The following is a 26,925-nucleotide window of genomic DNA, read 5'->3' as shown; positions in this document are numbered from 1 at the left end:
CTGTGGAAGAACGGCAGGGAGCCCATGTGACGTCATTGCTCGGCGACGTCAACAATAGTGAGCTATTAGTTTATTTTTTGTTTTAAAATTTTACAAATTTTATTCAAATGAAAACAGAGTGGTTTTAATATAAAATTACTATAAATTGTACTAACATTTATCTTTTAAGAACTACAAGTCTTTCTATCCATGGATTTCTTTAACTGAAAGAATGTTAAAAATGTTAATGCCATCTTGTGGATTTATTGTTATAATAAACAAATACAGTCCTTATGTACAGTATGTTGAATGTATATATCCGTCCTGTGTCTTATCTTTCTATTCCAACAATAATTTACGGAAAAATATGGCATATTTTAGAGATGGTTTGAATTGCAATTATTCATTCATTCATTTTCCATGCCGCTTTTCCTCACGAGGGTCGCGGAGGTGCTGGAGCCTATCCCAGCTAACTCGGGGCAGTAGGCAGGGGACACCCTGAACTGGTGGCCAGCCAATTGCAGGGCACAAGGAGACATACAACCATTCACGCGCACACTCATACCTACGGACAATTTAGAGTGTTCAATCAGCCTACCATGCATGTTTTTGGGATGTGGGAGGAAACCGGAGTTCCCGGAGGAAACCCACGTAGGCACGGGGAGAACATGCAAACTCCACACAGGAAGGCCGAAGCCCGGGATTGAACCCTTGATCTTAGAACTGTGAGGCAGACGTGCTAACCACTCAGCCACCGTGCCCTTATGTCATATTTATTCAACCATATTCATATGTAGATCTCTTAAAAAGAGTCCACTGTTTATGGTTTTTAGGTGGTTTATTACACTCCAGTTGGGGTAAACTGTAAAGTTAAACAAATAAAGAAAATTACACATATTGTACGCTAATGTACTGTGCAAAATAGAATTTGTTTTTCCAACGCCTGGGAGCTTAATAATTATATACAGTGGAAGATCCCATTCACTCAGGCAAATTATCATCGTTTTGCAATGGATATTCACACACAAATAGTTTTGGTATTTTTCATAAACAAGTACAAGTACAACAAACAAACAACAAAACTCATCGGCACTGCCAAAAACAAGTTAGTTATATAAACATAAGCCACCAAAACCAAATAATATCAACAAAGCCATAGACTATGCCATCAGTAGACAAGACAACTCCCACAAACATTGCACCATGCCTTCCTGTTGGGGGCCGACCTAGGCAGAGCTGAGTTGGCTTTTACTGTGAGAAACTCAAACACATGCTGCGTTCAAATGCCGGATTTAGGTGGAAACAGGACGAATGCGTACAAGTAGGCAGGATTGCTTCAAGAGTGATTTGGTCGAGGATTCAAGGTCATTAGTATATAAAAGAGCCCCATCCATGCACTTTTAACTTAAATAGCTTTTTGTTTTGTGATGGCCGCCATGTTGTAGCCATACACAGTAGCGTAACTTTACATTCAAATGATCAGGTAATTTTCGGCCAACTGCCTATTTTTTGAAAAAAAAAGTAGTAATTTTGACATTTCTGCATCCAAACAAAAAAAAAAATTCACCTTTTACGTGTTTTATTTCATAAAACATTTCAATCTTAAAACGACGAGGGCCAGATTGCCAGCAAGACGTGCCTCCATGCTGAGGCAATAGTAACATCGGAATTCAGCCTAAATAAGTTGTGATTGTAGATAGAAAAATTTAAATTTTGCTTTTGTTCATTAATATTAAGATGATTCTGCATGCTTTCCTCAAGTATTAAGTTTCTGATGTGATAATTGAGTGATTTATTAGCTGTTGAAAAGTTGCACCAAAAAAAAAAAAAAAACTGATATGTTATGTTATATGATATGTTAAATATTGCTATTGATCCTGAAAATATAGGTAATTATCTATGCATCTGGTGATTTTTGTGCATCTAGCATAAAATTTGAGAATTTTATAGCCATTTTAAGTTTTGTTATACCTGTATAAAAATAGTTAATCACGATTTTAATGAGGGAACCACTTTGAATTTTATGATGTCGCTGCTCATGGAGACTCATATATGCTAAAGGGAGGTGCCTGTTTTGGTTTTAGGTCTGTAGTGGCTTTGGTTTTGAAGATATTCGAATTTGAAGTTTTTGAAATAGGCCCCCTACGGATCGGCCCTGAGCCCCGTGTCCCGTCAACTGATAGTGAAGTCTATGACAAAGCATAGTTTGCAGAGTATTCAGTCATTCAGTGGTGCTAATTTTACTTCTTATATGAATAAAATTTTTAACTGCCCTGTATTTTTTTGTTTTTTTTGTTGCATATACTATAAAATGAGCAGTTAAAAAAAAAAAATGAAAAAAACTTTTTAAACAAATAACTGTGAAAAGAATCGAGATTGGCCAGTATGAAAAACAGAATTGTGATGTTTTTTGGGCTTGATCACTCAGCCCCAACTCGTAGTCACATAGTCTTTATCCTCTGCGAAGATCCACTAATATTAAAGCCGTATAGACAAGTTGAGTTTTATGTTTAATTTTTTTTCATATATCTGTTGGGACTATGGTACTAAGACTCTAAGGTAGAGCATGCATACTTGGGCAAGTGACTATTTTCAGTTAAAACAGAACAAACTTAAACCCCATAAAGACTTGGCGTCCACATATGCAGACAACACCTATATTTGCTGTACAAATCTGGCCTACGTGCCCAAAATGTGATGTCCACATACTGTGTGTGGACATCTACGTCAATGGCACTAATGAGTTAAATGAGTGCAATACTAGTTTAAAATTTTATGAGTATTTTGTAGCAAATTTGTTTCTGCAAAACAATGTGATCCTGTCATCTCGCGGTTTCTTTTGGCAGAAGACAAAGCTAATCTTATGTTTAGTGAAGTGAGCTATCAAAGAAGAAATCAACGCAAAGGCAAACATTTATTGTCCCGAGGAGGCTGCCGCCAGTGTCGTCCCTCACATGCCGGTGAATGGGATGAGTCCGGGGGGGTGTAGAAGGGGAAAGTTGGCTGTCTGTTTCAACAGGCTGCACAAAAAGGGGAAAAAAGAATAAGAAAGGACATGGGAAACCTCCTGTTACCGCTCTATTGTCCCTCTCAAAGCTTCTCTTGTACTCGGCTGCCAAACCAACCACAGTGAGCGCTTTCCCAGGGCTTTAGTTTAATCTTTATTCCTCTCGTAGACTTCCAGAGAAAACAAGCAAGGGTATTCCTAAGGCCTAAATGATCTAAGCGCCGGTATTTGGACATCTGTCTGCATGAGGAGCCGGACGCAACCGTCAACAACGAGCATTTGGGCTTTTAATAATATTATGTTGATCAACACGGACGGTGTGAAACGAATGGGCGTCATCCTTATATTCAGCACATTTGTCCGTACGGTTTACAGTCTAATCTATCAAAATGAAGTCAAGCAAGCAGCACGCGTCCAATTGCTTATTCCCCAAATAATAGCAGCATGTTTTGATTTCTCTTCTCCTGTTATTTTCCCATGATTTAAGCCATTGTTCGCTATTGATCATCTCTGTCCAAATGTATATTGAGGCAAGGTGTCAGCTGAGGGCTGTTTTAGAAAATTTATACACGTTTCCCAAAACCAATTGTTTGCCGAGAGTGGCACACCCTCAAGTCATGCGAGAGGAATGAGAGAGCCTTTCCAGCATGACACCATGTCCGTGACCTTAAAACAGTTACACACATGCCGTGTGTTGTTCACAACGTAATCTCTCACAGGGGTAACGGAAAGCGGGAGTATCGTGGGCGGATTCGCTCGCAAACGAGCATGGAGGGGGCAACGCGGCGTCTGACCATTTTCATATGTTTCACCTCTTAAACCAAAGCCAGAGTACAGTACATCAACTTGTGTTCTCTTTGTGTGCACACGTGTTCCTTTACAGATGGAGAGTATCTGACGTTTACCAGATATGAGCCCATTGGAGTTTGTGGACAAATTATCCCAGTGAGTATAACAATCTCTGCAAGTGACAGGCATAATAATACAAATGTACTCTTAAAGGGAAAGACAACACCTTGTATAAATGACCTTTATGTGAATGAGTTGCCAAAAATATTTAAGTATTCAGACAGAGAATTTCTTCGACCTACAGTGGGGCAAATAAGTATTTAGTGAACCACTAATTGTGCAAGTTCTCCCACTTGAAAATATTAGAGAAAAACCCCAGAAATTCACATTGTTTGATTTTTAAAGAATTTATTTGCAAATCATGGTGGAAAATAAGTATTTGGTCAATACTAAAAGTTCATCTCAATACTTTGTTATATACCCTTTGTTGGCAATAACGGAGGCCAAACGTTTTCTGTAACTCCTCACAAGCTTTTCACACATTGTTGCTGGTATTTTGGCCCATTCCTCCATGCAGATCTCCTCTAGAGTAGTGATGTTTTGGGGCTGTCGTTGGGCAACACGGACTTTCAACTCCCTCTACAGATTTAATATGGGGTTGAGATCTGGAGACTGGCTAGGCCACCCCAGGACCTTGAAATGCTTCTTACAAAGCCACCCCTTTTTTGCCCTGGCTGTGTGTTTGGGATCATTGTCATGCTGAAAGACCCAGCCACGTCTCATCTTCAATGTCCTTGCTGATGGAAGGAGATTTTGACTCAAAATCTCTTGATACATGGCCCCATTAATTCTTTCCTTTACACACACCAGTCATCCTGGTCCCTTTGCAGAAAAACAGCCCCAAGCATGATGTTTCCACCCCCATGCTTCACAGTGGGTATGGTGTTCTTCGGATGCAATTCAGTATTCTTTCTCCTCCAAAGACGAGAACCTGTGTTTCTACCAAAAAGTTCTATTTTGGTTTCATCTGACCATAACACATTCTCCCAGTCCTCTTCTGGATCATCCAAATGCTCTCTAGCGAACCGCAGACGGGCCTGGTCGTGTACTTTCTTCAGCAGGGGGACACGTCTGGCAGTGCAGGATTTGAGTCCCTGGCGGCGCATTGTGTTACTGATAGTAGCCTTTGTTACTGTGGTCCCAGCTCTCTGTAGGTCATTCACTATGTCCCCCCGTGTGGTTCTGGGATTTTTTTCTCACCGTTCTTGTTATCATTTTGACGCCATGGGGTGAGATCTTGCATGGAGCCCCTGATCGATGGATATTATCAGTGATCTTGTATGTCTTCCATTTTCTAAAAATTGCTCCCACAGTTGATTTCTTTACACCAAGCATTTTACCTATTTCAGATTCAGTCTTCCCAGCCTGGTGCAGGTCTACAATTTTGTCTCTGGTGTCCTTCGACAGCTCTTTGGTCTTGGCCAAAATGGAGTTAGAAGTGTGACTGACTGAGGTTGTGGACAGGTGTCTTTTATACCGATAATGAGTTAAAACAGGTGCCATTAATACAGGTAACGAGTGGAGCCTCGTTAGACCTCGTTAGACCTCTTTAGAAGAAGTTAGACCTCTTTGACAGCCAGAAATCTTGCTTGTTTGTAGGTGACCTAATACCTATTTTCCACTCTAATTTGGAAATAAATTCTTTAAAAATCAAACAATGTGATTTTCTGTCTTTTTTCTTCCACATTCTGTCTCACATGGTTGAGGTTTACCCATGTTGACAATTACAGGCCTCTGTAATCTTTTCAAGTAGGAGAACTTGCACAATTGGTGGTTGACTAAATACTTATTTGCCCCACTGTATAATACTGGAGAGAATAATATTTAAACACACACAAAAGAAGACACCACTTAGAAGTGCAGCTATTTGGTTTTGTCTATTATATACAGGCAGTGGCGGTTCTAGGATTTTTCTGAAACAGGGGCCAAGAAGAGGCCACATGTAACCCTCAGGGGCCAAGTGTCGCTGCCATCTTTGTTCATTGTTTCTTTTGGTCAACAAGGCATATTATCCTGCATGTGGCAGTAAAAACATCTTTGCTTGACACTGTCAAGCAGAGATGGTCCAGTAAAGTTTGTAACGATTCATATTTAATCATACTGTGTGCAGGTAAGGATACAATACATAGAAAAATAATTTAAATCACTTTTTTTGAAAAGCCATTTTAAACACGAAAAACAGTATTAATACATAGACTTCACCATTAGTTGACAAGACAGCTCCGAGAAAAATGCAGCGCATTTGGAATTCACTGTGATAAACTCAAACACACGTGCATTCAAACGCTGGATTTAGGTGGGAAAAGGAAGAAAGTTTTACTGTATACAAGCAAGCAGGAGTATCTCGAGTGATTTGGTCGAGGATTCAAGGTAATTATTACTTAAAATAGCCCCATGCATGCACTTTGAAATGTTGTGAAAAAAAAACGCATAGAAAAAATTAGCGTAGCTTTAGCTCGAAATATTGATGTAAAATGAATGATAACTGCCTGTTTTTTTGCTTTCAACCAAGAATCTAGACTGTTCTATGTTAATATCTATAGAAATTCAGGGATTTATTTACAAGAATTTTCAAGTTAAAAAGCTCTTTGTTTTGTGATGGCTGCCGTGTTGCATCCATACACAATTGCCGGTTATTTGGCAAAAAAGTAGTATTTTAGACATTTCTACATCCATACAAAAAAAACATTTACGTGTTTTATTTTATGTAACATTTCAATCTAAAAACAACGAGGGCCAGATAACCGGCAAGACGGGCCTCCGTGCTATTTATTAGCTGTTAAAAATTTTAAGCTGCTATTTTAGGCAAAAACTTATATGGTATGTTAAATAATGAAATAAAATGAACATATAGGTCATTATCTCTTTATTTGGTGATTTTTGTGCATCTAGCATAAAATTTGAGAATTTTATAGCCATTTTAAGTTTTGTTATACTTGTATAAAAAATAATTAATCGGGATTTTATTTGACTATTATTACTTTGAATTTTTTATGTCGCTGCTCATGAAGATTTATATATGCGAGTGAGGTGCCTGTTTTGGTTTTAGGTCGCTAGCAGCTTTGGTTATAAAATATTTTAAATTTAGGTTTTTGAAAATAGGCCCCCTACAGATCGGCCCCGAGCCCTGTGGTCCGTCAACTGATAGTGAAGTCAATTATTAATATTTAACATACACTAGAATAGGCCTGAACAATATTTGAAAAAAACTATCATTCAAATTTTGGGGGGTTTGCAATACATTGCGATTTGAATTTGACTTTGACACTTGCACTTTGACCCCACCAAGCTCCTCAACCCGGAAAAAAATATGCCCGCCCACTCGAATCAATGGCATTTTTCTTCTGTTCAAAAAGGCACAAAAATGGAAACATATTTAATTTGAAAATATTATTAAAACAGCAAATTAAAGTCGACATTCCGCCATATTTGCTTTTTTTAAATGTTTAGTAGCACCGCTGCGCACGTCCAATGTGACGTGTACGAGTGTTGACTTATCGGCGCGGTCTCGCACCGCGGGAGCCTTTGATATGCATGCGGAGCAAGCCCCCCCTCAATCCCCTGTAATCAAATTTTTCCACTTTGGAGGCAGGATTCAGAATTTTTCGTCTTCGCCGACACCATATGCACGGGAGGCCATTCCGCTACTCAGTCATTGCGTCTTTCTGTCGCAGAGTCGCCATGTAAACTGTCCCTACGAAAAACAGTTTGGTGTCACTGTTGAGCAGGAGGGAGGGTTAGAGGCTGAGGCGCTGTACGAGCATAAAGCTGAAAAACAAGTTTGCCTCATTGCAATGCGAGTATTGTACATCCACACAACACGATGATGATGTTCAAACGATTAATCATTCTGGCCTACTCTAAAAACAACATTCTCTCATTCTCTCTCACTTCAGAAAAGAATGATTCACCGATTGCCATGCTTTGTGCTAAAATGGGAACAGGGGTACTTCAGTGGTCATGCAAATTAGAGGTGGGGCCAGTGCTCCTGTATACAAGCGCATACGATCATGAGTATTATTGACGCCACGAGGAAGAGCGTGCAATTTGGGACACGCACATTTGCTTGGCTAAAATTGTACCAGCCTTGATAAAATGGGTGGCCACTTCCTGGAAATACTGGCTTATATTGACTTTTTTTCTCCACTATTATACATCAGAAAAATGAAATTCTATTTTATCACTTTATTAAACGAGATGCACAGATGCAGGTGATAAAGGTGTTGTTTTTCAATTTAAGCAAGATAGAATGCATGGAGATAAGTTATTCCACTTTAGCGCTGCCACAAACAATTATATTGAAAGTCAACTGATCATCAACTATTTTCGCGATTAGTTGACTAAGCAGTTCATACATAAATCCCAATATATACTGTTTATATTAAATAATTCGGAATATTCATTCTGCTGTCATTTTTTCCTTTTCCCATATGATAAAGATACAAATTTTAAAAATGTATTTTGAAAACAATATACTTTTTGTTTTATTTCATGTGAGATGTTTTTTAAATGAAATTTTCAACTCTATTATTTAAATCAAAAATTATAAATTTAAAATAGATTTAAAAAACATTTTTGTATTCTATTCAAAGATACATAAATATTTTTTTAAATTCTAGTTTTATTTTTAAATAAAAAAAAAATATATATATTTGAAAATTTAAATGGCATAAAAAGGAGTGTTTCATTTTTTTTTTTTTTTTTTTAAATTAGGGCTGTCAAACGATTAAAATTTTTAATCGAGTTAATTACAGCTTAAAAATTAAATAATCGTAATTAATCGCAATTCAAACCATCTATAAAATATGCCATATTTTTCTGTAAATTATTGTTGGAATGGAAAGATAAGACACAAGACAGATATATACATTCAACATACGGTACATAAGTACTGTATTTGTTTATTATAACAATAAATCAACAAGATGGCATTAACATTAACATTCTGTTAAAGTAATCCATGGATAGAAAGACTTGTAGTTCTTAAAAGATAAATGTTAGTACAAGTTATAGAAATTTTATATCAAATCCCCTCTTTATGTTTTCGTTTTAATAAAATTTGTAAAATTTTCAATAAAAAAATAAAGTAGTAGCTCGCCATTGTTGCTTAAACCCATGCGCCAGCAGAGGGCGACAAAATTGTCATTTTAATCCGTTTGAGCGGGGCGTGTGCGTTAATTGCGTCAAATATTTTAACGTGATTAATTTTTAAAAATTAATTACCGCCCGTTAACGCGATGATTTTGATTTTGAAAAATAATTTTTTAAATATATTTAACTATTATTATTATAAATGTATTTTTTATTTTTAGTGTTTTAAATTAATAAACAATGTAAATATAAATTTATTAGAAAATATTTAATGATTGCTGCCTACCCCTTGCAGTTCAAATGGTTTTGACGTCTGTCGGTGTCGATTTCAGCCGATCAGTTCAATGGTATGATTTTCAAAAATATTATTATTATCCATAATATCCTCTTTAAAAGGTCTGTTCTAGGAGTTAAAAGTTTAGAGGGGCAAAAAAAAATAGAACTTGGACAATTCCGAGATTAACAAGGGTCTCTAAATGGGTATTCGACTCTCAAAATAGTTGTTGACTAATTTGATAAGTGATTAATTGTCAATTCTCTAATTCATTATTATATCATATTGTGACCTTGAACAAACAACAATTTACACCAAAGAGAATTGGACTTGTATTTAGGGAAATTGTGCTTTTTTTCCCACGTTTGTGTGTCACACATAGTGGAACTTCCCACTTATGATGACGGCATGGAAGCTGGGTCCGGCGCTGGCATGCGGAAATACTGTCGTCCTCAAACCTGCCGAGCAGACGCCGCTCACCTGCCTCTACATCGCGGCGCTCGTCAAGGAGGTAACGCACGACTCAACAGAAAAAAATGGAAAAATCCTCAGTTTGACACCCAGAGGACCAGTTGAAAAGCTCAGAACAGAATCAAGCACACTGAGAAAAGAAAGTAGTACATGTAATCCTTGATGAGATTAGAACAATATTATCCTGCTCTATCTCATCCTGCAAATCTGGAGACTATCCGTCTGCATCCTTCCTCTCTTTTGACGTTTTCTGCTGGTAGGGAGGTTGGGTTGGGTCCGGATTCTCCCGCGCTGCCTGTGGTTTTACTTGGCTCTGCTGTCATCTCCGCTAAAGCTTGTTTCCTCTCATATTGTTTTGACAGGCCGGCTTTCCGCCGGGAGTCGTCAATATTTTGCCGGGATACGGGCCAACGGCGGGAGCGGCCATCGCTTCGCACATGGGCATCGACAAAGTGGCCTTCACGGGTTCCACGGAGGTACGTCGGGGTGAACTACGTGCAACGTGTGGAGCACGTTTGGATATTTATTGGAGGCTAAATGACAAACAAATGGAGTCTTATATAAAATGGCGAGCCCTGTTATTATTCCTTTTGGCAAGCATCTCTGATTTTATCTTGCACATGTGCGCATATTTGCTCTGTCAAGAGTATACAAACACATCTGTCTAAAACACTCGCCCGCCTCTGTTAACCCTCCACAGGATATCCACGCACGATTGTAGCTTACGTGCCGGGGAAACGGTTCACGGCGAGCTAAATCATCAAGTACAGAGCACGTTAGTCAGTGGATCCAACTGCATTCTTTGGCAACTCAGCAGATTCCCCTCCTGCAGACCATTAATATCTATCTGATTTTTCCGACTGCATGGTAACCCCTATGATAAAAGCTTTTACAGTAAACCAGAAAGCAGAGTCAACGCTTTAATGTTACCAGCCTGTATTTCACAAGCCTCTTTTTGTCAAATGAGCCGTGTCCTGTTTGGATTATACAGTCTATACAGTCTGTTTTGACTCTTGGGGTATGCGCAGGTATGTGTTGTTAGCAGCCCTTTGATAAGCCCTCACATAAAGATCACAAGGATCCAAAAGGCAGCAGTTACAAAAGCAGAGACAGACCTTAAGCTTTATGAAGAGCAGATACTGTACACATGGTAGGCCTTCATTCTTAACTCTGAGAGTGCCATTGACAGTGCTAGATGCCCAGTACATTTTGACTGGGATGAATCTCCCGGTCGAAATGGATTTGACGTTTAGCACCGTCGATGGCACCCAATGAGTTGTAATGTCGCATTCACACTGCCCTGTTACACCAGGGTCTTTCCTCTCCTCCTTCTTGAATGTCTATTGCTCGCGAAGGCACTGAACGAGTTCAAATGAAACAGTTAAGATCAGCTAGGGTTTTAAAGATATTCGTAATTTGGTCATGCGTTGTCAAAATCTGAGATATCCCATAGACTACCCGGGACCATAGGGGGTCTTTCTCTGTCAAAGCTGACCAAGTGGAAACAAAAGACAAAGAGCTTTTTCCGTTGAAAATTCTTTATGAATAAATGCTTAAATCCCTCAATTCTTTATAGATATGGATGTAAAACAGTCTCAATTCTTGGTTAAATGCCAAAAAAAAGGGGCAGTTAGTATTTATTTTACGTAAATATGTCGAATATGCTGCCAGTTAAGTCACTGTGGCGGCCCCCTTACTACAACAAATAGCTTTTTCCGTTGAAAATTCTTGTGAAAAAATGCTTAAATCCCTGAATTCTTTATAGATATGGACGTAAAACAGTCTCAATTCTTGGTTAAAAGCAAAAAAAAAAAAAAAACAATGGGCAGTTACTATTTATTTTACGTAAATATGTCGAATGTGCTGCTAGTTAAGTAACTGCGGCGGCCCCCTTAGTACAACAAAGAGCTTTTTCCTCTAAAAATTCTTGTGAATAAATGCTTACATCCTTGAATTCTTTATAGATATGGACGTAAAACAGTCTCGTTTCTTGGTTAAAAGCAAAAAAAAAAAAAAAAAAAAAAGTAACTTTGAAATGCTGTGAGAAAAAAAACAACACCTTTTTGTTTTTCCTGTTGTACTGATCCCCCTGTCGAGGTACACACTGAACCGTGACTTGTGTGTACCGTCACAACCGTAATATATCTACTGTAGATATATTTTTTCAATATGCAGGTCAGGCTCTTAATCTCTTCCTTCTCCTATCTTTGTTCTTGTTGTTTTTATTTTAAAAAAAAAATAAAAATCATACAAGGTTTATGGAGACGTCATTCAAGAAAAGTTTAGGTCAAGTTACTATTTTTTGGTAGTAAAAAAACTACTGTTATATTTGTAGCATCTACAAGGACAAGATGAGGTGATAATAATGTATACTTAACAGGAAAACAGTCAATGACTTTCAATTAATTGTACCCACCTGAACGCCACGAACTGGATGTAAAAAAAAAAAAAAGTTGCCCGAGAGTTTAATATGACGCTCGCCACGCGAAATGCTAATGCTAGCGTAAACGGGAATGCTGTACTAACGCTCTTAGCCACCTAGCATTGTGTTTGCAAAGGCGTCACAACCCCCTTTTCTCCTCCTCCCTCCAGCTCTGCTCTCTCCGTGTCGCTCAGACCTCTCGCGTGTCATTCAACCAAATTGTAGTACCCCGCGCATTCACATCCTCAGTAACAGTAATGGCGTTGAAAAGAAAATTAGATAACTGGATTACTCACCAATGACAAAAATAACGCTGTTACTAACGCCGTTATACTCTAACTCCTTTACTAACAACGCATATTACACCAAAATAAAGATTAGGCTGTTACTGCAGATACTTACAATTCCATTGCTGGTTGCTGAATACTGTGATCCCTTGCTACTTTGCGCTTCAAACTTCGAGCCCTCAGTCCATCGCTGATTTTTTCAATTAAAAAGTAAATAAATGCAGTATTTAAAAATATCAAGATGCATGTATACATGTACAAATCATTGTTTTCTTTTATCTTCTTTTATATATATCTCACATCATAATTATTACATTTTGCTTTTGTTTTGTTTGTTTTTATTATACTAAAAAGGAAAAAAAATCTTTTATGTATCTCTTTCCAATGCTGTTAAATCTAAATAAACACATTGAACACACCCCAAAAAACAAAGGGGCTGGGGGTTTCCATTGTAAATAAGCTTCACCTCTACCTTGCAGATTTTCGATTTTCGCATCGGTCCCCATTAACCGCGAAAAATGAGGGATCACTGTACTACATACCCTTAATGAGAAACTTATATATCCAGTTTAAATGAATTGGACACCTATTGCTGTCAATAGCAGTGAATGAGTTACCGTAATATCAAATAGGCCTGTCACAAAGAATTGTTTTGCCAGTCAACTACCAACTATTTTTGCGATTAATCGACAAATCAGGGACTATTTACGGGAGCGGGAAGTCTAGGCTTCCTTGCTAAAACTGCTGCACCTGCAGAAATGGATGGATTCTATTTTTATTTTTTTTACTATTACCACATTCACTGCCACTGACTGTGATAGACATCGAATCCATTTGGACTAGGGATGGGAACCTCTTGGTACTGTTAGAGTTAGGAAAATTGCGCCATATATAACTGCATTTATTCGCATGCATTCTTATAACGTTAAATTTTAAAAGTACCTTAAATGCCCTTTCCTGGTAATGTTAAAGGTATATTTTAAACCTAACAGTACCTAATGATACGATACGATTTGCGATACAAACCTCACGATAATGATGATCTCACGATATGGCGATATAACGATTATCGATACATTGGTCAGGAAATCATTCTAAGATATTCTACAAAACAACTAACAAACAGGAAAAACAAGCTATCTTTCTGCTAAATTTATCACTAGTAGATGTCCAATCCATTTGAACTGGGAGGGTGGCAGCGAATGAACTCCTCCCATTTCAGATGGGTCCCTCCTACTTCTGGCCGTCAGTGGACGCCAGGCAACGAGGTCATTTTGGGCCGTTTCAGGTCATTTACCTGTTGATTTTCAGCCACTTCCTGTTGATTTGGGGACATTTTATGGGTCATTTCCTGTTGGTTTTGCATTACAGAACAGGAAGTGACCTGGGAATGAATAGGCAGTAAATCAGACTCAACAGGAAGTGACCTGTAAATGCCTAGAAAATCGGAAAGAGTGTGAATGCTCTGGTTTCGAACGAACGTACATTCGCCTTTCCTGGCCTTAATGCATTGGGTGTCGAGCACCGTCAATGGCAGCCATAAATTTCACTGAGACACAATTATGGTGAAAGATTTTGATTGAAACTTGTTGGTTCCTTATTTATTTACTTACATTGAGATCTTCATAAAACGATATCTTGATTCTTGGCATGAGTGTATCGATAACCTTTTGGGATGCAAAGTATCACGATATATCACCATTTCGATATTTTGTCACACTCTTAATTTGGACTGTGAGGACTGCCTGAGAATGCTCATCTTTTAATACCATTGACGGCACTGGACGGCCAATCCAGTTTGACCGGGACAGGCTGGCAGCGAATGTCTATCACAGTCAATGGCAGCCAATTAATTCAACGAATGTCCTATACTGTCAGCTCACCACAACCCCAATGAAGGCAAGTGATATCGAAAATGTAAAAAAATAAGGACCAAATCCATGTCCAAATGTTGTACCGAAATAAATTTTTAGATGTATAACCTGTTTTTCCTCTCACGCAATCTTGCATCAAGGCACCTCAGTAAGACAAACACATTTTTGGTTTTTAATCATACCGTCTTGATTGAACATTTCCCTAGTGAGTGGCCGGCGTGTGTTTTTTCTCCTCGTTTTCCTGTTGTTCCGAGTGATCTGGAGTCAATTAGTGTGGAAAAGAGCCAGTGCTGTCAGAAGCTGCCCATGCCCAGACGGTGAGTCACCGCTAAAGTAGTAGCGGGGTATCGCGGGGAGAGGAGCATCTCCTGGCCCGTTGCGGCTTGGTGCAGGTGGATTCGAGTGGGACTACCCGTGGCTGTGACGAGTCGGCCAGCTCAGCATGCTGTGTTTACCTCTCGTCGAGGAAACGCTAGCCTCCCCTCTTAGTTAACCGCTCCGCTGATCAAAGACACATGAGTCTAAGGCAAATGTTGTGTTCCCTGATTAAACTTGCGGTGTGGTTCCAACGCTGCACACCTGACTGTTGTGGGACCGCAGTGTGAGAATTAGTTTTGTGTATAGAAGTCGTTTTCTGGGATAAGATAAGTTTACTTGCAGTTGTAAATACACACTGGTAAGACCTGATGACGGCAAATCAGCCTTTGCAAACAATGAATAAACTCTCACCTTGGAAACATTCACTTCAAGGTGTGTATCCTAAAGTTGTATTTGAGCTTGCTTTTATAAGCAGACCCATCATCAATGTTGAGACTGTCTCATGTTTTATGGTATTGAATTCCCTCAAACTGGCAAGCACAAAAAATGAAAGTGGTTCTGATGCAATGAATCATATGTCTGATTGATAAAACATACTATTCGCTTTTTTTTTTTTTTTTTTTTTCCAAAGAGCATGGTGGCTCTCAACTTGACATTTTTGTGGCACAAGTAAACAATTTAGGGGCTCAAACTGGAAATCAATTTGCATTTCTCCTTTTTTTGACCGTGTTACTGATACCTAATGAATTTCAGGAAAACATTTAAAATGTCGTGGAGCAAGTTGAGGTATTGGCGGCATGACTATTTTGAAAATATTTTCAGCATTGTCATTCAAAAAATGTTACATCTCCGTCCGGGATACATATACAGCGAGGTAAATAAGTATTTGAACATCCTGTGATTTAGCAAGTTCTCCCACTTGGAAATGATGTGAGCGACAATCTAAAAAAAATCCAGAAATCACAGTGTATGATTTTTTTAAACAATTTATTTGTATTACACTGCTGCAAATAAGCATTTGAACACCTGAGAAAATCCATGTCAATATTTGGTACAGTAGTCTTTTTTACAATTACAGAGGTCAAACGTTTCCTGAAACTTTTCATCAGGTTTGTACAGACTGCAGCAGAACTTTTGCACCACTGCTCCAAACAGATCTTCTCTTGATCAATAGGGTTACCGGGCTGTCACTGAGAAACACAGATTTTGAGCTTCCTCCAAAGATTTTCTATTGGGTTTAGGTCTGGCGACTGGCTAGGCCCCTCCAGAACCTTGATATGCTTTTTACAAACCCACTCCCTGGTTATTCTGGCTGTCTGCTTAGGGCCACTGCCATGTTGGAAGACCCAGTCACGACCCATTTTCAATGCTTTAACTGGGGAAAGGAGGACATTCCCCAAAATCTCACAATCACCCTGGTCATCCTCTCATTAATACAGTGCAGTCATCAATTCCCATATGCAGAAAAACACCCCCAAAGCATGATGCTACCACCACCCCCATGCTTCACAGTAGGGATGGTGTTCTTGGGATGGTACTCATCATTCTTCTTCCTCCAAACACTATGAGTGGAATTAAGTTCCATTTTGATCTCATATGACTTTCTCCAATTACTTCTTTGGATCATCCAAGTGGTCATTGGCAAACTTAAAACACCAGGACATGTGCTGGTTTAAGCAGGGGAACCTTCTGTGCCATGCGTGATTTTAAACCATGATGTCTTAGGGTTCCAGGTGTAACCTTGGAAATGGTGGTCCCAGCTCCTTTCAGGTCATTGACCAGCTCCTCCTGTGTAGTTGTTGGCTGATTCCTCACAATTCTTAGGATCATTGAGACTCTACAAGGTAACACTTGCATGGATCCCCAGTCTGAGGGAGATTGACAATCATGTTTAGCTTCTTCCATTTCTAATAATTACCCCACCGGTGGATCTTATATCACCAAGCTGCTTGGCAATTGCCTCGTAACTCTTTCCAGCCTTTTGAGGTCTACAATTCTGCCTATAGTTTATTATAATAGTCGATTATCAACTAGTTTGTTCGAATAATCGAGTAATCGGATAAGGATGCATTGCAGAATACATTTTAGGAGATGTAAAACAAAGGCTTGCTAAGATTGCACTTTGAAAACAGCATTAAATGCAAATACAAAATAAAATTCCTGAGTGTTTCTTCAAACTGAGCAGAATTGCACTTTCATTTAAAAATAAAAATACCTGAGCTTAGTCTCAAACGGTATAAAATTAAATGGGGATCTAAGAACAACAAAAGAAAAACTGGCTAACTTGCATAGCGAAAGTTCGCTAGCTTAAATGCTATAAACTTTTTTCTTTTTACAACATTATTAACAAATCATTCAAACACATCCTCCCACAAAAAACGGCTAAATATACATTTAAACTAAATTACAAAAGCATAAAATAAACATATTGGCTCAAACATAAAAATACCTTTTGTTGGTCTTAACAGGGAGCAGCTGGATTCAACCACGTCAAATGAGTTATGTCATATTCACTGTTGCCACTACAGGGCAGAGCATCCACCCAAATCAATAAAACTAAATGCAAACACTTTCCAAACAAACCATGACAACGCCACTCTAATTAAACGAATACTCGAATCAGCAAAATTTGATTCGAAGCTTTTTTCTAATCGAATTACACGAGTTAATCAATGAATTGTTGCAGCACTACTTGCTACGTCTGAAACGTTCTCAACATGGTAGTGCAAAGCTGAACTTGTGAAAGAACTCCACTAAATTTAGTGAGGAGGCGTCAGGCATGCGTCACTTTGTGTAAACTTTGATTTTATTTCCCTTTAGGTTGGAAAACTGATCCAGGAAGCAGCCGGCAAGACTAACCTGAAGAGGGTGACGCTGGAGCTGGGAGGCAAGAATCCAAACATCATTTTTGCAGATGCCGATTGTAAGTTTACCGCTGATGTTTTCCTAATTTGTAATTCTTAGCTGTGCCTTATAATCTTTTTATGCAAGATTCGCTTTCATGACCAATATTGAAATACACGAGTGTTTATCAAAATCAAAACAAAGGATTTATTCCAAAAGTTGTAATGTTACAGGAAAATAAAACGTTTCATTTAACAAGAATAGAGTCAAACTTTCCTATGGAAAAACCGGTGTGCAATAATAGTTATAATACTAGGGAAGGGAAATTTTTAAAAAATGTGATGGATTGATAACTATTTTGATTTTGATTTGATGAATATCATCTAGTCATTGTTACCCGCAAAATTGATTTATTTTCATTTTTAAAAAAGAAAAAAAAAAACAGTAGATGTGAACATAGTGCTAATGTAGTCGGTACAGCTCATTTACTTTCCTGTCGAAGAATCGTTTAGAAAAATTGTTGCTCTCACATGTCCAAATGGCTAATATTCTTATATTATTCATTTTTTTAGTTCACCGAACATTTGTTTGTTTAAAAAGAACCAGGGAAAACTCCAAAACTCTTTTAGTTGCTTTGTAATTTTGTTTTTCAATTTAAAAAAAGGAATAAATATTCTAATTTTAAAAACATGTTGCGTTAGGTTATACTTTTGTATTTATTTTAAAAAAAAACAAACAAAAAAAACGGGGAAATCAGCAAATATTCTTTTTTGATTCATTCTCATTTAGTCTTTTTCTACAGGCATAAAGTCTAAATATAATGAGAGAAAAACGGGTCTTCGACTTAAAGTACAATGAGAAATATCTAAAAATTTAATGACAAGAGCCCCCTGCCTGGGCAAAGCTTTCCTGTCTTCCCTTTACCGCCCTCTGGAAGTCTCCCCCGACTCGGTTGTCGTCGCAACAATTTAGAAGTCAAAGAGATGACTACGGTAATTATGGCTAATGATTTTCAACATAGACCTGTTAGGCAGCGCGAGTAAGCGGGTATCCCAGAGTGGACAAACAGGGGTTGTGATGAGCAGTTATTTATTAATGACCACAAGGAAAAACATGACCATTCTAAATCGCTCTGCTTGGGGTAGCTGAGCCAACATGAGATGAAAAAGCTAGGAAGGAGGCAGGCGTGGAATCCGATGAGGGGCGTGCATAAAACAGGTTTTTGCTCTTGCTCCAGGACAAGTCATGAGCCAGTGATCAGAGGGAATTATCAAATTAATGCGAGAAACAACTGCCGGAGGAACCAGAGAAGTTAGGTGAAGGGGTGATGGCGTCCACTGGCTTTTAAAGATGGCTGATTGTCATTGCCAACACCTGTGGCCGCTCCACCCGTCTGACGTCCAACGTGCAATCAGATTAAAAACACGCCCAATTTGGCCTAGGTCTCAGGAGGAAGGGGGAGAGGCCCGAACAAGACCGTCATTATGACGATATTACAGTATATGACTCAGCCTTGGCTTATATAGGCAGTGTTGCTGTTGCAGCCTACACAACACGTATTAAAAGATTTTCAGATAAAAGTGATTAAATTTCTTGGAAAAACAACTAAAATGCTGGCCGCCACAGCTATTAAACTAAATGGATGAGGGCATTGTGCGCGAAAAAGCCCGCCTTTAATTACATCTCTTCGGTTATTGACGATGGCTTTATGGGCAACAGTGAAATGAAATTAAAGGGAACCTCGGACTTAAAGACTTGCCGGCTCCAATAAGCCACAATTGTTCGCTTTTACTAAAATATGTTATTATAAACACATAAAATATTGCCATTTATTTAAAAAATCTATAATATTTAGTACATGTTTTGACCTACTGAGGGCGCCATGTTTAATGGACGCTCGGGGTGATGACGTAGATTGTCACTGTCACTTGACGAATACTACCGGGTTACTGCAATGCCTTCTACGCGGCGGGACGTCTAACACATGGGCTCATCGAGTAAGAGCAGCAAGTACTTACCATTTGTGTTTTTATTGAGTCTTTTATTACCTTTTCATTGCCACAAAATACTTTTTGCATGTTTCCCTCTCATACTTTTTAGGCATAGTGTTTTCTTGTGGTAGCTTTAAAGCAGATTGTTGATCTGTTGACCATATGATCACATAGCATATTTAAACCACCCTTATTTGATATTACTATGTTTAAGTATTTTCTTAAGGCATCTTAATTATGTTCTGTCTGCATGCGTCTAAACAAAACAAGGTGAAAGTGCGCGGTAGTACTTTGGGTGTCAAATTCGCCCCATGTAGATGTTTCGCTGGTGTAGCATATTTTGGCAGAACACTGTTTTTTTTTTTTTTTTCCCTTACTCTCGTCTCATCCTGTTTTTCCTATTCATTTTGCTTTTGCTGCTCGTTATGTGAAATATTGACAGTGCTGTCATGCTCATTAATACTCCTTCTGGGTTCAAATTGAAAGGATTGAACAGATGACATGTTTATGTCACTAGAGTCATACTCTGGAAGCCTGGCAGCGTAAAGGATGTGACGTCACCGCCCTGCAATGACAACAACAATGGCGACCTACTAGTTAAACTAATTTTACAAATTCTATAAAAATGCAACATCAAGAGTGATTTCAATATCAAATTATTTTAACTCATAATAACGTTTATCTTTTAAGAACTACAAGCCTTTTTATCCGTGGATCCCTTTAAAACTGTGTTTTGTGATTTTTTTTTATTTTTTTTTTAATCCTTTTACAAACAAAAGGACTACTGGTTGTTGCTCAGTGAAGTCCAATCTTTCAAATTCAGTGAAGTCCCGCCTGACATGACAGTGGTACTGTAAGTCAAAATATGCGAGAGGGGAAAAAAAAGTTGCTTTACTGTATATCAAGAAAATAAATGTTGGCAAAAGTATTTCGGAATTTAAAACATGTAGCAATGAAAGTATTGATTCAAATAAATCTGTAATTTGTATGAAAACACACCTCTTCTAGAATAAACGCAAACCTTTTGAAAATAACAAGTAACAAATTATCTGTGCAAATCCAGCTTTGAAATGCGGATAATGTGCATACAGTATCCCAATATCGGACAGTTTTGAATGGATGAGTTTCAAAAAGATTTGAAGTGGCTCACTAAACTGAGCGAGCCGAAGCGTTCAAATGCTTTCAACAGCCGTGAGAGGATCTCCCTGAGGTCTGTAAATCAGGAAAATGGACCTGACTCTGTCGGGTGCTTTGGCCGAGACCCATAAATCACAGGGGTCCGGTAACCCTTTGTGAGGAACAGCAGGCTCTTGTCTCTCAGGTGTCACGTTTGCACGGGATGGTAACTATACTAGGACAAAAATGTTACCTTCATTGTCCCGTCTTTGTGCGCATTATTGCCCCAAGAATGTTCATCAACCATTTAACCCCTTAAAGGGCGCTCATTTAACTCGTTGGCTGCCATTGACGTCACTAGATGTCCAATCCATAAATGGATTAGCCATCTAGTGACATCAGTGGCACTGAAATATAATCATTCAATGCAGACATCCAAGCTTAAATGAATTGGACTTCTATGACACCATGTTACAGAAAAAAAAAATACAATTTTGTTCCTGGCTTGTAGTCATTTTATTTTTTTACTTGGGTCCAAACTAAATGAAAAAGTGCCTCTAAATAGGTAAAAGTTTGGTTTTGCTAAAATTACAGGCTTTATTCAAAATTTCCGATTTTACGTCAGTGTTATGCAGAAAATATTAGTTTTAATGTCATTGCTTTATGTTACGATTCAAACGAAGTCTATAAAATAGGGAGGGAAATGTACACATACAGTATATTAAAAAGCATTAGAAACAGTAAAGAAAAGTGGAAAATAGAATTTCAAAGTCGTGACCACAAACCCAAACTTTTGGGGGAGAAAATTGTTTTTATATGTCAATGTGACGAAACAAACTAGGAAATACCACCTAGAACCTGGGGACAAAATATATGTTACTTAATGGCAGGTAGTAAATTGAATGCTATGAAAAGAAAAAAGGGGAAAAAAAAAAAAAAAACGAGTGTTATTGGGTGCCATAAACAGAGTGTATTTTAAATTTTTTTTTAATCATTTTAATTTCTTTAATTTCAATTTTGTTAACATTTCAATAATTAGAAATTTTATATATTTATATATTTTAAATAATATGAACTCATTCATTACAGGTTACGTAATTCCGAAAGTCTTAACAACTCTAAATATTTACGCATTTTATTCACAGTTTATGTTCCAAACACAGAAGATCTGTGATAGCACAATTTTCTGGTACATCAACTAAATTCATGTAGCTGATGGCTATTGAAATTGAGAAATCCAAATAAGGACATTAAATCTGTACTGTATACATATATTCACTGGTAGAATAATTTTTAAAAAGTGGGATTGTGGAAATATATATACTATATAGTCTAGTCTTGTCTTTAAATAACTCAACCACATAATTTTTTTACTAAGGTCACTGAAAGTTTTAAGCCACTTAAACAACCATTTATTTTTGTGGTTCTTCTACTAGAAGAACAATGTTGTGCATTTTTATCTTCTTTAGACCATTTTAATATTGGACTGATCTGAAAAATGAAATAAATGTAAAACTTTAACTTCCGATCGTTCAGGTTTTTGCCCAGATAACACCCCCCCCCCCCCATTTTGAATTGAAATGCAATTAATTATATTCTTCCAGAGTATAATATATGATTCATTTAACCACTGAAATCTTTTCAATTAAAACAAAAAAATGTAACAGTGGTTCTTAACCTCGCTAAAGGTAGTGAACCCCATGAGTTTCAAACCTGCATTAACTGAACCCTTAGGAATTTGATTCCCCCCGCCCCCAAATTCAAAATCAGTATATTTAAGCTAGCAAGGTAAAACCCAAATGAATTTTCATTCAAATTTCTTCTCATTTAGACAGCATGTTTTTCAATCATAAGACCACTAAACCAAGACTGGCCCAATGCGCATATCTTAGAATTTTTCATTCAAATTTGGAGCAATATATCTTATATTGTTCAACATTAAACCTGCTTGGTTGTATTAACCTTGACCGTGCAGTTTCTGTCATGTTTACATCGCAAATGATGTCAAATTTAATTAAAAGCTCTGCAAAAAATGATCACCAAATTTGTACACAGTAATTTTGTTTAAAAAAAGAAAACATGAATCCTCTCACAAATTTAACAAACTGTGAATTTACAACAAATAATGTCGCCTTTTGATTTGCCTTTCACATTAGAAAATGAAATTAAAATCGATTCATTTCACACTGTTTCTACGTTTGTTTTCATGTCGACATTCTCATTCTATCACATCCTTACCTTACATACTATTTTCATGGCGTAAAATGTGACGCAAATGTCGTTGTTTTTTTATGTAAATGCAGTGCACGTTACCCGTAGGTCTGTTGTACTTCCTCATACGAAGTGAAAGTCAACCTTCCACTGAGCAAATCAGTTTCTTCTCCCATCAGATAGAGGACTAGCAGTTGAAAGAATTGGAATAAAGCCTGTAAACCTGGTCTAAACCGCAACTTTACCTAGATTTCAGCATCCAAAAATAGGGCCCTGTGTGTCTTATCCTTCACCGAACCCCTTCGACTGTCTCACCGAACCCCTGGGGTTCGATCGACCCCGGTTAAGAACCACTGTACTATAAGCTGCACCCACAAAAATTCACAAGAATACGCCATTTGCTCACATACCGTATAAGGCGCGCTGACCTATAGTCACACCAAGAGAAGTGCAGCTGATTAGCCTGTAAACGTCAATATATAAGCCGCACGTGACAAAAAGTTCAAAGTGGGGCTAAAAAGTAGCGGCCTGTAGTCCAAAAATGACAGTAATTATGAAGCATGTAATTAATTAGATGAACAATTTTACTCGAGTTTTATTATGACGTATATGATCTAAAATGGGATATCCATGTTTGTGGATGCCAAGTCTTTATGATTTTATTATTTTTTCAGAATAATTCTAAAAATAGTGACTTGGCCAATCAAGGGTTTAAGGAACTTTTCATTAACGACCTATTCTTTCTTTTCTCAGTGGATCTGGCTGTTGAACAGGCCCACCAAGGCGTTTTCTTCAACGCGGGCCAGTGTTGCACGGCCGGCTCGCGTGTCTTTGTGGAGGAGCCCATCTATGAGGACTTTGTCCGCCGTAGCGTGGAGCGGGCCAAGAGGAGGACGGTCGGCAGCCCGTTTGATCCCACCGCCGAGCAGGGCCCGCAGGTAAGAGTGGAAATCCTATTTCAATAGGGGCTCATCTCCTACTTCCCCCGTCTTTTATTCCGCATTTCTTCTGTTAACAGATCAGTCGGGAGCAACAGAATCGCGTGCTGGAGTTCATCCAGAGTGGCATCAGCGAAGGTGCCAAGCTGGAGTGCGGAGGCAAAGCTCTGGGCGTCAAAGGCTTCTTCATTGAGCCCACTGTGTTCTCCAATGTGAGAGACGACATGCGCATTGCCAGAGAAGAGGTACATTCAAGGCTCTCATACGCAAACTTTTTTTTTTTTTTTTTTTTTAACAATGAGAGGGCACTCTTTTAACGCATGGGATGCAATTGAGGTTGATAGACGTCCAATCTGTTCATTCGCCCAGCCCAATCAAAACGAATGTGATAGCTAGTGCAGTCAATGGCACTAAAAGACAAGCATTCACAGCCAGTCCTCGCAGCTTAAATGAAATGGACGTCTAGCATCGTTGATAGCATTCAATGAGGTTAAGTTTATGGAAAAAAATCAACTTTAGACTTGGGCTGCAGCTATCAAATATTTTAGTAATCGAGTATTCTACTGAAAATTCCATCGATTGATCAAGTAATCGGATTAAACTTTTTTTTTTTTAACGTAAAGAGCAATTATAATACAGTGGTACCTCGACATACGATCACTTCAACACACGATTTTTTCGACATCTGACGTAAAATTTGACTCGCCATTTGTTTCTACATCCGATGACATGCTCGAAATATGTCGATTTATGACAGCGCCGCGGTTACTTTGTTTTCCCGCAAGATGGACGCACAGCAAGAGAGAGAAATCAACATGGGTTCCAACAATGTTAGTGCAGGTGGTGAATAAAGGTAAAATATGAGGCTTACCATTGAAATGAAGATGCAAACGATGGAAAAATATGAGCATGGGGTGCGCATCCGTGAACTGGCTCAAAAATACATCTCCACGGTCCTCCTCTGACCACCGTTCACCAGTCTTTATAAGTTAAGTCGACAATTATTATTGCGGTAACATCAGCAAAGAAATCGCCAGCTTCGTCAGGTTTATATCACATATTTCAGAACTTATTCAACAAAAAACGCCTATTATCCGCCGCAGTTGACGGTGTTCTCAAGAAGCGTTGAAAGCGAAAGTAAACTCTCGACCGCACCGCTCGCTCTCTCTGTCACGTCAGTCACGCGGTGCGTTCAGGTACAGAAAAAAAAAATGTCCGCCACATTAGAACCCAATTCGTTACATTATTACAGGAATTATTATTTCATTATTGTTATATTTTTATTCCGATTTTTATTTATAATTTATTTGTTTTGCTATGTGTAATTGCCATTTGTAATAGTACCAGCAGTATTTATTAAGGATTTAGTGTAGGTTTTTGGGCTGTGGAACGAATTAAATGGAATTATAATGTAGTCTTATGGGAAAATCCTGTATTACGACCATTTCGACTTACAAACAAGGTCCTGGAACGAGTTAACTTCGTATGTAGAGATACCACTGTATACATGAGAAAACAAGACGTTTCACCTAATCTTGAACCATTTTTAGACTATCAATGTCTTTATTTTAGATGTACATTGTTGAAAACAGCTAACAATTGCATCTCAGACGTGACTAGAAGAAAAACAACAAATTCGCTGCTTTCACCAAAAAAAAAAAAATCTTATTTAGAAGTAATAAAATGCAATAATAAATAAAACAATAAAATAGAATCCTAAAAATGCCATTATTCTTGATAACACACATCACTTAAACGTTAGGTGTTGTTTCTAAGTGTTACCAAAGTCTAAATTGGAAGTCCTGATAGGATTTTGTGTTTTTGCAGTGTTCAAAATAAATGTATGATAGGGTTTATTGAATTGTATTGTATTGGAGCGCATTAGGCACAATTGTTACTTGGTGTTTTATCCATCAATGACTGCCGAGCTCAAATTGACTGTTAGCTTTATTATGTGTTTATTTTACACCCTCATCACACTACAGCGCTGTGTTTTTACAGATTAAATAAAGCCTGTATGAAAGACACGTTAGCCATGCATCGACTGTAGTGATAATTAATAGAAACCTAGCCCTCCGCAGGGTTAACGTTACGTTAGCAAGGTACAGTAACATTGATCTTATTTTTAAGCGCTACGTTAACTTAATTTTCCCGTGTCCCGAGTATCGGTCCGCCGCTCTCGGAGTAAACTGGGCGCCTTCGGTGTAGCGGGAACTACATAGGTGGGTGGCACTCAGCCCGGGTTTCGGGGGCGGTCATTGGTCGCGGGGTCCAGCCAGAGTGAGGAAGCATCAGCGGGGCCGCAGGTAGCCGGGGCCGGGTGGGAGTAGTGTTAAGCAGGCGCTGTTTTAAAGTGAATACATGAAACAGTGTTCACCTTAGTCTCCAGCTTGAAATGCTCCCACACTTTTGACATTTTCTGCTTTTTCGTGGTGCCTTTCTCTTCGCTTTCGTCAGCGTCTTCATCTTCTATATTCATGCGTGGTTGAAATCAAATATATCCGCCACCTCTCTCTTCTTCCACTCCCGTGATGTCAGTGCGTTTTGCCGCATTAAAAGTAGTCGGGGCAAAACATCATGCGTAGAGCTGGCAAAATTAAACGATTCCTCAAGGCGGAGAAAATTCCTCGATCAATTTTTTAAATCAAGTTACTCGAATTATTCGAGTAATCGTTTAAGCTCTACTTTAGAGCTTTACTTATGGCTTTAACGCAGTGTGTTACTGCTTTTATTCATTTTAATCCGATTAGTTTAGCTTTTGTTGACACTATATTCATTCATAAATGTGTTTACCTTTATATAAACATACAAATTAAATACTGATTCATAATCTAAAAAAAATAATATAATAGCTAATATTGAGTTTTTTTTAAATGGTTGAAGTAGTTACTTGCTCTGAAAGGGTTAAGATAGAAATTTCAAATTTTAAAAAATTCAATCAACACAGCAATCAACTCATTGGGTGACATTTTCCATGATAATAAATGATTACCGTATTTTTGGGACTATAAGTAGCACCTGAGTATAAGTAACACCAACCAAAAAATGTGCAATGAAGAGGAAAAAAACATTTAAGTCGCACTGGCGTATAAATCGCATTTTTGGGAATTTTTTGGGATAAAATCCAACACCAAGAACAGACGTGTCATCTTGAAAGGCCATTTAAAATAAAAATAGAATAGGGAACAAAAGGCTGAATAAGTGTACGGTACGCTAACGTTACATGACGCATAAACAACGAACTGAACCGGTG

General features: G+C 38.1%; 1 protein-coding gene across 1 annotated transcript in view; it reads left to right on the top strand.

The window, feature by feature from the left end:
- The window catches only part of aldh1a2 (aldehyde dehydrogenase 1 family, member A2), a 75,283-nt gene that overhangs the window by 34,560 nt on the left and 13,798 nt on the right, over window positions 1–26,925 (top strand). The window contains exons 5-10 of the mRNA XM_057833108.1: window positions 3,870–3,931; window positions 9,583–9,711; window positions 10,034–10,147; window positions 17,393–17,495; window positions 23,488–23,672; window positions 23,753–23,917. Of these exons, the coding sequence (XP_057689091.1) occupies window positions 3,870–3,931; window positions 9,583–9,711; window positions 10,034–10,147; window positions 17,393–17,495; window positions 23,488–23,672; window positions 23,753–23,917 (758 nt within the window). The remainder of the gene's footprint in view (window positions 1–3,869; window positions 3,932–9,582; window positions 9,712–10,033; window positions 10,148–17,392; window positions 17,496–23,487; window positions 23,673–23,752; window positions 23,918–26,925) is intronic.

Source organism: Corythoichthys intestinalis, chromosome 1 (genome assembly GCF_030265065.1).
Source record: "Corythoichthys intestinalis isolate RoL2023-P3 chromosome 1, ASM3026506v1, whole genome shotgun sequence".
NCBI lineage: Eukaryota > Metazoa > Chordata > Actinopteri > Syngnathiformes > Syngnathidae > Corythoichthys > Corythoichthys intestinalis.
Note: the sequence above shows the minus strand (reverse complement) of the source record. Positions and strands in the feature narration are given on the sequence as shown.